At 33.8% G+C, this 12,256-nt stretch overlaps 1 protein-coding gene and 1 pseudogene across 1 annotated transcript; both read right to left on the reverse strand.

Moving 5' to 3' along the window:
- Positions 1 to 5,164: 5,164 nt before the first annotated feature.
- LOC143597046 (uncharacterized) lies at positions 5,165 to 6,900 on the reverse strand. The gene is made up of 2 exons (XM_077075663.1): positions 6,849 to 6,900; positions 5,165 to 5,592 (listed from the first exon to the last, which is right to left on the reverse strand). Exons 1-2 carry the CDS (start codon positions 6,898 to 6,900, stop codon positions 5,165 to 5,167), a joined length of 480 nt encoding a protein of 159 aa, XP_076931778.1.
- Positions 6,901 to 10,553: 3,653 nt separating this feature from the next.
- Positions 10,554 to 11,603, reverse strand: LOC143597044 (protein BIG GRAIN 1-like; annotated as a pseudogene).
- Between the last annotated feature and the right edge of the window lie 653 nt (positions 11,604 to 12,256).

Genomic DNA, 12,256 nt, shown 5'->3' on the forward strand with positions numbered 1-12,256 from the left:
TGTACTATATAATTCATTTATTTCTTTCATTTAATTTTGTGATTTATTTCAAATAACAAAGTTTATTAATTTTTATCATTTTAAAAAAATCTCGTGTAATACATGGGTTGAAAAGCTAGTAAACTAATATATTAAAAAGAGGTAGGCGGATTTAATTATATCGTTGTGTGTGAACAATTACCTAGAAAGCACACACTCTCACATGTCCTTTATTTGGTAAACTTTATGATATTCTAAACTTCCTTGTAACAATTTCCATGCAATATTGAACAAACTCGATTATTATTTTGTATCTTTCCAAATATATATTTAGAGTTCAATAAAAGAAAAAAACTTCTAAGTTCTGAACCAAGTTTTGTTTATGTATGGGAAGGTAAATCAAGGGAAAAATAAGTGTGAAATGGTTTCATCATGTTAACAAGTTGACATGTGATGCTTTGACGGGCGGGAATTAATTAATGATACGGAACAAGGCATGCATATTTGTAAAATGTTAAATATCAAGAGTAAGTTATACACTTAAAATCATCCAACTCAAACGGGTCGGTAAGTCCAAACTACAAATGAGTATATATTAGTTAATTAATCGAAAATTATGTCACGAACTAACACTCAATAAACAGTATCTATTTAGTCTTTTCAATTGATTGATACTTAGATTTCAAAATTTTGTTATCCGCTTCGTTTGATGGGTTGATTAACCCGATCTAGAATTTAAAATCTTGAGAATAATCTATATCTATACTAATTAATAAATAAAGGTTTTACTCGCCACGTGTCCTCGTGTTAGCCCACCCTTTTGATCAGTTCTTCATGTATATAATAGAAAACATGGATGTTATGATAAACCTACAATTAAAACATACCTGTCAAAGCAGAGAGGGTGGCCACGGCTGATGAGTAAGATCCAGACGACATGACAGTCAGCTTGGTCGGGTTCCCCTTTAGGATGTATATTTGTGATGGGGATTAGGGTTCTTGAGAAACTGAATAATAGAGGGAGAGAGAGGCTCACGAATTTGATGTGAGGGTTTAGGGTTAAGTTATCTGATGTTAATTAGTCTCTCCATATTTATATACATCCAAGGGGAAACCCTTGGTTAGCAAGAAAGGGTAATTTGGTCCATCAACAATTACCTAGCTAACATAATTATAAGGTATAAATTAATTAACTTTGATCTATTATAATATAAATGATCATGTAGGCCATACATAAATATACATATCTATATATTTATTCTTATATTCTCCCACTTGGCCAAATAATCATTTATTATGAGCATTAGATTAGTCTGCAGATTTTAACACTCATTTTAGCTTTAAACTTAAACTGGAGCAGAGAAATACAATCATTGAATTGAACATCAGCTCAAGACCCCCATTAATCATACTGCAGTCCTTGTTCAAAACCTAAGTAGTTATGATCAAAACTATATAAGTAAGCCCTTCAAATATTTGATTTGTATAATAATTTGTCTATATGTCATTACGCATGCAGAACATATTATGAGACATACAAAATCAAAACTGAGGAAATGTTATTAAATAAAATGTAAATAAGTACAATATGCAATTAAATAAGGTCTTCAGTAAATCCCATATTAGCACCATGTTCTTCAAAAACTTTAGGTGAGAGACCTTTAGTCATCGGATCCGCTAGCATATTATGTGTACTAATATACTCAATACAAAGTTTATTTTCCTCAACTCGTTCACGCACGAACAAATACTTTGTATCAAGATATAAACCAGCTCCAGTCGAACTGTTACTGTTCGAGAAATTAACGGCAGCTGAATTATCACAATAAAGCTTCAATGGTCTAGAAATAGAATTGACTAATTTGAGTCCGGAGATCAGATTTTTAAGCAACATTCCACAGCAGGTAGCATTATAAACAACTATATATTCTGCCATCATAGTGGAAGTAGTCGTTAACTGTTGCTTATGACTCCTCCATGAGATGGGCCCGCCTGTTAACATAAAGATATACCCCGAAGTGGACTTCTTGTCATCTTTGCATTTAGCAAAGTCAGAATCAGAATAACCTACCACTTCTAAATTATCACTTCTTCTATAAGTCAGTTTGTAGTCTTTCGTCCTTTGAAGATATCGAAGCACCTTCTTAGCTGCTTTCCAGTGTTCAAGGCCAGGATTAGTCTGATAACGGCCTAACATTCCAGAAATATAAGCAATATCCGGGCGAGTACAAACTTGTGCATACATAAGGCTCCCAACTACTAATGCATAAGGTATCAATCTCATTTGCTCCTTTTCAACCTCTGTTTTCGGACATTGGAATGCCCCGAAAACGTATCCTTTAACTACAGGAGCTGCAGTTGGGTTACAATGTTGCATTTTGTAACGAGTAAGGAGACGGTCAATGTAGGCCCTTTGAGATAATCCTAAGATTCCTCTGTCTGTTTCGGTGAATTTCGATGCCAATAACATTAGAAGCATCTCCGAGATCCTTCATGTCGAAGTTATGCGAGAGTAATCGCTTCAACTCATGCAACATGTCTAAACTATTACTTGCCAATAGAATATCATCTACGTAAAGGACAAGTATAGTAAACTTACTCCCACTCATTTTGATGTAGGTGCATTGATCCACTTGATTCTTTGCAAAACCTTGTTTATTCATGACTTCATCAACCTTTAGGTACCATTGACGTGATGCTTGTTTCAACCCATATATTGACTTCTTGAGCTTACAGACTAGATGTTCTTGACCTTCAGGTTGCTTCATGTACACCTCTTCGTCTAAAGTGCCGTTAAGGAAAGCAGTTTTCACGTCCATCTGATGCAGCTCTAAATCAAAGTGAGCTACTAGGTCCATAACGATCCTTAATGAATCTTTTCGAGAGACAGGTGAAAAAGTCTCTTGATAGTCAATTCCCTCTTCTGAGTGTAGCCCTTTGCAACCAATCTCGCTTTATAGCGTTCAACGTTCCCATTTGGATCAAGTTTTGTTTTGAACACCCATTTACATCCTACGGGTTTGACACCGTTGGGCAATTAAACCAAATCCCAAACGTCATTTTTTTCTCATGGAATCAAGCTCATCAATCATTGCTTTATTCCATTCAGAAGACTGATCACTGCTCATGGCTTCATTATAAGAGATAGGATCATTAAGCTTTCCGGCGTCAGCTTCAGTCAGGTAGGTAACATAATCATCAAAGTTAGTAGGTCTTCTGGACCTAGATGACCTCCTGAGTTGATTAGCGGGTTCAGCATTGTCTTTGTTTTGTGTGTTTGATGTGCCTTCATTTTCTGTGATAACGGGTTCTGAGTGTGGAGAAGGTGGTGCAGAAGGTTCAATTGCATGGGGTACATGAGGAATAGCCGGAGTTACAATAATCGACGAGTCTCCCCCCGCATCTTGTGTTTCTTGCAATTCTTCATAAGGGTTAGTACTGCTCCCACTGATCTTGTAATCCTCCGGGAACACGGCACGCTTGGTTTCTACAACACGAGTGACATGGGAAGGACAATAGAAACGATAACCCTTTGAATTTTCAGGATAACCGATAAAGAAGCAGGTAATAGTTTTAGGGTCAAGTTTCTTTAGGAAAGGGTTATAAAGTATTGCTTCAGCAATACAGCCCCATACTTTCATATAATTAAGACTCGGTTTCCTTCCTGTCCAAAGTTCATAAGGAGTTTCAGGGACAGACTGAGAAGGAACTCTATTGAGTATATGAACGGCTGCTTTTAAGGCTTCAGTCCAGAGAAATAGAGGCAAATTAGTGTTGGCTAACATACTGCGTACCATATCCATAAGGGTTCGATTTCTCCGTTCAGCGACACCATTTTGCTGAGGAGTACCTGGCATGGTATATTGGTTCACGATCCCATGGCCCTTACAAAACTCATAAAATGGACCAGAGGCCTGGCCCACATCAGTATGTCTTCCATAATAGTCACCTCCTCTATCTGATCAGACAACTTTTATTTGACGATCTAATTGTTTTTCAACTTCAGTTTTATAATCTTTAAAAGTTGTTACAGATTCAGATTTTTCTTTAATAAGATACAAGTACATATATCGGGAATAATCATTAATGAAAGTGATAAATGAAGTATGTCCAGTTATGCCAGCAATTGGGTAAGGACCACTAATATCAGTATGAATGAGTTCTAATAAATTAGAGCTCCTAGTGACGCCTTTCTTATTTGCTGATGTCATTTTGCCTTTAAGACATTTGACACATGTTCCAAAATCGGTGAAATCGAGATGTGGTAAGACTTCATTCTTCACGATGTGGGCTAACCGGTCTTGTGAGATGTGGCCTAAACGTTGATGCCACAACATAGAAGAAGTCTCTAAGTCTCGTTTCTCTTTAATCTTTGTGAGTGATTCATTAATATTATATGACAACAAAGATTTAGAAAAATTATCATCCGGTTCTAATCTATAACGACCACCATCCAAAAAGCCAAAACCAAACACTTGAGAATTTAAAGAAATAGTAAGTTTGCCACGACCATGAGAAACATCAAAACCGTCCATGTCTAACTTTGGTCCTGATACAAGATTCCGAGTAATCTCAGGAATATATAAGGTATCATAAAGTTTAATACATAAACCAGTTTTCATTATTAATTGTAAAGTTCCCACAGCCTTGACTTCAAGTTCTTTATCATTCCCCAGTCTTAGTGTTCTTTGGTTTCTTTCCAGCTTCCGGATTGAAAGGAATCCCTGAGTAGAATTGGTTACATGAACCATAGAACCAGAATCAAACCACCATGTATTAGCAGGAACAGTTAAATTATAGGACTCAAGTATCATAAAGAGATCATTACCTTTCTTAGCCAGCCACTCCTTAAAATCTGGTCCTTTGGCTTATGAATGTACTTCTTACAGAACTTGCAGAAGGGCTTTCCAGTGGAGTTCTGAGAGCTGGTTGAGGCACCTGTATTATTTTTCTGAACTTTAGCAAACTCCTTTCTTGGATTAGTGTTCTTCCTCTTCTTGGAACTGGTGGCAAGGTAAGCAACTTCAGGTTTGTCCATCTTCATACGCTCTTCCTCTTGCACGCACATAGCAATCAGCTCACTCATGGACCATTTGTCCTTCTAGGTGTTGTAATTGATTTTGAAAGCTTCATAAGCAGGTGGAAGAGAGGTCATGATGAAGGGTACCAGAAAACCGTCGCTGATCTACATGTCTAATCCCTTCAGTTTATGGGCCATGTCGTTCATCATCATAATGTGCCCACGAATGCCACTCCTTCCATTATACTTAGTAGTCACCAGTTCGAGAATAAGAGTACTAGCATGCGCCTTAGACGTTCCCTTGAATTGTTCCTCCACAGAAGCCAGATAGGTTTTAGCATTGTCAGAGTCCGGAATGGATCCTCTTATGGGCATGCTAATGGAGTTTTTCATAAGCATTAGAGACATGCGGTTACATCTCTTCCATTTTTCGAACAATAAGTGCTGAGCAGGGGTGCTTTCAGTGGTTAGTGCTGGAAGTTCATCCTCATTTAGAGCAAAGTCGAAATCTAGGAAGGCGAGATTAAGCATAAGAGAGTCCTTCCAGGCAGCAAAGTTATCTCCAGTTAATGATGTGATTCCACCATTTGGAGCTGTTATTGGAATTTATATGATAATGTTAAGATACTAAACTAGAAGGAACTTAGAGTGAACTAGGGGCAATTTAAACTAATGCAGGCATAAATAAGAACCATTTTAAATTATGAAGCTATGATAATTAATATCTATTATTAACATCAAAATAATAGATTAATGTAATTAATAAAATTCTACTTAAATAAAAGATAAATCACCTTTGAACAGAATTAAATTTTACTTAAGTATATGTGCAAAACAATTGTAACACATCACCTTTGGGCAGATGTGAAACAACCATTTTAATTATGCACGAGTTAGTTTTGCTTTGATATAAATGTATCGCATCACCTTTGGGCAGAAGTGATTCATTAAAATCATGTTTAAGATAAACTAACATAGCTTGTATTTAGACTTGAATGATATGTTTGATGTATCACATCACCTTTGGGCAGAAGTGTACATCATCATTCATTCAAATTAAGCTTTTATTTGTTTTGTAAAAGTGATAAATATGAATTTTAAGTATTTACAAAACATTAGTTTAGTTAATAGCAAACAAAACGATTAGCGCGGATCGAACTGTTCACGAAAATTTTTTTAGTTTCGGGAAATTAGTTTTCTGGTTTTAGTGTTTTCGGAAACTGTTTTAGCCGTAAACACATACACCCATAAGTTTATGAACAGTTAATAATGATTAATTTGAATTCTTTAGGGATTGTTTGTTTATCCAAGATTTGATTATTTTCAAAGTAATTCCTTTATTAAGTTTACAAAATTCGAAATATCTTTGTCTAAATCTTAATCAAAATTTAGTAAAACATTATAACAATCCAGATATTGAACCAAATTATAACAGATTTTCGAAAACTGTTATTAACATGAATAATCATTAATTTATCAGATTTCGAAAAAACTGTTAGTTTATATCAGATGCGATTTTTAAAACCGAAAAATTGTTAGGGTTTCTGTCATTCGCGATTTTAATAACGATAATATAATAAAACGAATTAATAAAAAAAAGAAAATCTATTAGGGTTTATCAGTTTTCGGATTTTAATCAAAACGATAAAAAAATAATACGAACTAATGAAAACCGAAAACTGTTAGGGTTTATTAGGTTTTAGTCCATGTCTTCCGGTTTAGATCCTGAGTTAAAGGAAGACATGAAGAACTGATTAATCAACATCGCTCTGATACCGCATGTTGATCAGTTCTTCATGTATATAATAGAAAACATGGATGTTATGATAAACCTACAATTAAAACATACCTGTCACAGCAGAGAGTGTGGCCACGGCTGATGAGTACGATCCAGACAACATGACAGTCAGCTTGGTCGGGTTCCCCTTTAGGATGTATATTAGTGATGGGGATTAGGGTTCTTGAGAAACTGAATAATAGAGGGAGAGAGAGGCTCACGAATTTGATGTGAGGGTTTAGGGTTAAGTTATCTGATGTTAATTAGTCTCTCCATATTTATATACATCCAAGGGGAAACCTTGCTTAGCAAGAAAGGGTAATTTGGTCCATCAACAATCACCTAGCTAACATAATTATAAGGTATAATTTAATTAACTTTGATCTATTATAATATAAATGATCATGTAGGCCATACATAAATATACATATCTGTATATTTATTCTTACACACCCTCCTTCTCAAAATCCCGCCTATAATCACAACCCTTTTACAAGCATTCTCGGATCCCTTACCCGCCCCAATATTTTATGTACGCTATAATCCAAACAAATAACTGATTCACAAACCCTAAATCATTATTCCAACCATGTTCACTCAGTTGTTGAAGGTCTTTACTGATTCACAATCTTATACGAATCTGTATCATCATGTTCCTAATCATCATTGTTGGATTGCCTAAGGTATTTTAATAATTTAGTTTGTTGTTTTTTCATTCCTTCGTTATATATAATATCAAAAACCCTAAATCAGTTTTCCTCTTTCAAAGTGATAGTTCAGGAAACGAATCCAAATCATCATCTACCCATATTTCTTGCTTCGATTTTCCCTAAATCATGATCAATCGTTCACGAGAAGCTCTGTTGCGAAGGCTTCACTGATGATCACATAGAAAGTCCTCTGTTTCATGATCTCAAGGTCTTTTATTAATCTCATTTTACTAATTTTGCACTTTAACTGATTGTATATATAGATTACACTGAAATTTGCAGCAAGTATATCAGGAATAACAAAATGTGGATTCTAATTTTGTCTTCTAGGTTACACACTAGCTATTTATTTTATTGAAGTTTGATATATATCCTTCATTGTTGTCAATGTAATGATCTCACAGTTGACACATAAAAGTTATATCATGAAATAGGTTCAAAACAACTTTTAATTATACGGTATTGAGTGTGTTTTGTTTAACCAAACAGTCATCCTATGTAATGACTTAAAACGAACTCAATAACAAATTAAAAGAAAAACAGGTTCATCGAGATGTTGATGTTCTTATTTTGTTTAAATGCTTTTAGTTATATGCAAGCAGGTTGATGTATATGAAACCTTGATGTTAATGTTCTTATAATTTTTTTTGCTGTAGTACTTTTTAGGGAATTTTTGTTTTATGAAGTATTATGCATAATATTTATAATGTATGTCCAGAATTTTGCATCCTTGTGGAAGATCTATCACATGATACTACACTCTTTTGGTTGTTAGATTTAATTTTTTTCCAAATTAAAGATTTATATTTATTTATTTTTACACATAAAAAAATAGCAAAACCGGTTTCTTATAACTTTAAACCAACACCGAAACTTGATAAGTTAAAATATTCAGATTACATCTATATCCATACACCCTTAAATGCATTGTTTATTCTTATTCACATAGATGAACTTCTAAATTATGTTGTGTTAATGTTTATACATATGCGCACACCTGTGGCAGGATATATGCTATAAAATTTCACCTTCAAGTCTGCATATTTGTTATGTATAATATTAAATTAGTATTTATGTTGTTTTGTATGCATGTCTTACATTTTCTAACATTTATTTTTTATGTTTATTTAAGATACTGATTCTAATTTATTTGTTTATTCATTTTTAGGAAGTACCAAATTCATGTCCGAATATGTTTGATGAAATCAGGAAGGCAACCGGGTATGTTCTAATCACTACAACGAGGGGGCGTCCCTTGGTCAGTAATATTAAAGATTGAACTTGTCTATAGTATATATATTTTTAAATGTTCATTTTTGCGTTTTCTGTGTTTGAAAAATCTAATTGGTATCATATCTTATCTAACGCCATCACCACCTTAGTGGGGTGGTCAAGGGGTTTTCCTTAAGAGTTACCATCTGGGGGCTCTCAGATTCAAATCCCGGCTCATGTGCATGCTCTAAAATATAGGCAACACAACTGGAAGTGAGATTCGAACTTGGGTAATAGGGTATGACAAGTATTATGACTATTTGGGAGAGACACTGCTGCCACTTCGACGTACTATAAAAATAAATAAATCATATATTATATAACGTTTATTATAAATAAATTGGTATCACTTCTTATACGGTTCAAAAGTTGTGTTTCTAGGTTTACCTAACCCATTTTGACTCATTTAACTTCTTGAGAAACAATTGACTTGATTGAATAATTTAATTCTTGCAAATAATTACTATTTTTAGTAACCGGTAGTTTTTCTATAACTTTTTCTATGATTTAATACATCATTTATATATAGAAATTATAATTATAGTATTATTTCACTCCCTAATTACAGTCCTCTAAAAACGTTTCCAAATAGCAAAACTTGTCAAATTATTTAAATTACAATTTAAAAAGCAAAATTGTATCTACTTTAGCAAGTTGACTCAGTCATTTAATTTCTGTGCGAACTTTAGGTGTCAACCTAAATTACATCTAATCCGACAGTTCAGTTACAAACTTATTTATGTCAACAACAAATTTCGTGTTTTATTATACATATTATGGAAATTTGATTAATAATCAAAATAATTATTATGTTTTCTAAGCAAACGATTATAATTCATTTACAGATTTCTAATTCTATAGTATTATAAATAGCAAAACGTGATGACATTTTTATATCAGATTTGAGTCCCCTGCACCTTTTTGTAAACCGATCTCTTGACCACCAGACTCCCAAATCCAAGTAAGTTTACTGTTTTGCTACATTGATAATCATAGTTTGCTATATTTTATTGAATATCACGCACAACTAATCTTCATTTCTCATATTATAGTCTTTTGTTATACACTAACGTCCAATGCCAATTATGATAACATTATGGCTAGCCAATCAGGTACTTCTTTTATTGCTCTCTATAATACACAGTATAATTGAGGCAAAACAATTTGATTAAATTCCAAGACCTTGATGTTACTAAAACAAAATATATAATTTAAGTTAGAGTGTTTAGACTGAGAACCTATAATGAACCCTGCGCAACATTTTTCAATTGAAATGATTATAATGGGAGAGGGAGGTAACTTTTCAACATCATTTTTATTTTTGTATATTCATCAATCATAACGAGATTAAACTTTCAGGGAATGAAACAAGACGAGTTCAAAACTTACTTTCCTAAGTTTCAGTTAGTATTTTTTTTAATAGGATACACTTGCTGAATATGTGCTAAAAGTCAAGCCTGTGTAGAATACCCAGAAAATCTCCTTTCGTTGGAAAACATCATTGATTTGCCGATTTATGATCAATGTATTGTTCACAAAAAGTTATTTATTTAATAATTGTTATGTTTGTACCTTTTTTGTTTAATAAGCAAATATGTTTACCATGGCTTTTCGTTATTAATATTTCAAACGTTTTGGAGTTATAAAATTAAATTTTTTAAACCCGTGTTGTACACGGGTACCTAACCTAGTGATATATATATATATATATATATATATATATATATATATATATATATATATATATATATATATATATATACAACCTTATAATTCAAATAATGCAATAAATTTCAAATGACTGTGTTACATTTTCCAACAAAATAATTAACATCATAAACAAATCAACCCGTTATCAATAGCACAGTTGGTGTCAAAATGAGTGGTTCCATACACAGGAAGTTCATCACATTCGCTCATAATCGACAAGTGATCAAGCTCGAATAAATCTGAACTTACATCACTTCGAATATCATCATCATCATCATCACCGTCATCAAATCTATTCCCACACATTGTTGTCACATTCACCTTCGTAATATCCGGGTCACCACAAATAAACTTCTCGCCACACGGACGACATTCCTCGTCGATTATGACACTCACCGGATAAAATCTAACGGTCCTTCGAACCCCATTATTAATCCTCTCCCTTGCTCTTGGAGAGTTCTTGCTTAAACATGATCTTGTATACGAAGGAGCCGATGAACATGCAGATTGATGATCATGCGATGTTCTTTCAATCTTGACGGTTTTCAAATCTTTTGGCTTCTTTAGATGAACATTGGTGAAAAGCGAATTGAGAAAACTAGTTATTCGTCTTCCGGGTGAGATTGGTTGCCCGGTTTTTATCGGCTTAGGCCGAAAAGGACGAAAACAAGAAGGTTTGTGTGATCTAGAGATTGAACTATTATAGAAAAAAGAGTCATTATAATCTGCCATTGATGAAGTCCTTCTTCGGTGTGTGGTGTTTGTTTTCACATCCATCCATTTCTGGACCAAAAACGCTCGCTGGAGAGTTGCTATCGCCATACCTTCGTCTTCCAGCGCACTGCAGTTGCTAGCTCGTGTTCTACCGCCCCCTTCGCCGACACTTTGTTTAGTTGAAAGTTTATCTTCACCGGCGTAATCCATGGAACGGTAGATTTCATCAAGTAGGGTTGAAGAAAAGGATGGTTTATTACGGTTTTTGTTTGTTTTGTTTTCTGCGACTGATTTGTGACTCCATCCATGCATTCTGGTGAGTGAAGAATGATTGAATGGACAAGTGGGAGTTTGTTTAGAGAGAGAGATGACGAACAGGGTGGAAGAGATGGTTTTATAAGGAGAGAGACTACGCGTGCATGTGGCAGTGATAAGATCATTTTTTAAAGATTACAATATGGCAAAGAAACTGATATATGATATAAAATTACCTTTAATATATATTATATTACTAGGTTTGAAACCCGTGTATTACACGGGATGGAAAATAAAAACTACATATAATAATCCTTGCTTTAAATACGATTAAATCATAACAATAGTTCATTTTCATAATTACGTCATTATAAATGAATGCCATAAGAGCAATGGCTCGTCACTTTGAAGATTGGAAATGACAATTTACATAATTTCATTTTAATACAACAAACTTTTGGAGATTATGAACAGCATGAGCCAACAAATTACTTGAATGCCTTACGATATCCACTTTGGGCTAAATAAAGCATGCTGCGCTGATGGTTTCATCATAAGTGCTACAATCAATCCAAACATCCCCCTGTAATCAGCAATTCCAAATCTATCTAATGCTATAGAATCAATGTAAAATGGTTAATTTTCTCTTGCAACATAAAATTATATGATTTTGACCATTTTTTCTTACACTATGAGAAGATAAAAAATAGTTACTTTGACATAAGGATAAAATGGTCATTTTCCCTTACATCATTAGATTATATGATTCTAGCCATTTTAAAAGACTTATACTTAAAACTTAAAAGGTAAAAAAAAAGG

This window comes from Bidens hawaiensis, unplaced genomic scaffold (genome assembly GCF_021521415.1).
Source record: "Bidens hawaiensis isolate Kalapana, Puna unplaced genomic scaffold, B.hawaiensis_p1.1 tig00047513_1, whole genome shotgun sequence".
NCBI lineage: Eukaryota > Viridiplantae > Streptophyta > Magnoliopsida > Asterales > Asteraceae > Bidens > Bidens hawaiensis.

What these genes read in the sequence shown, in the direction of transcription:
- LOC143597046 (XM_077075663.1), bottom strand. Translation starts at nt 6,900, where the DNA reads ATGTTGTCTGGATCGTACTCATCAGCCGTGGCCACACTCTCTGCTGTG. An exon ending in CACACTCTCTGCTGTGACAG is followed by an intron (nt 5,593 to 6,848) that starts GTATGTTTTAAT and finishes TTCCAATAACAG; the next exon opens with CTCCAAATGGTGGAATCACA.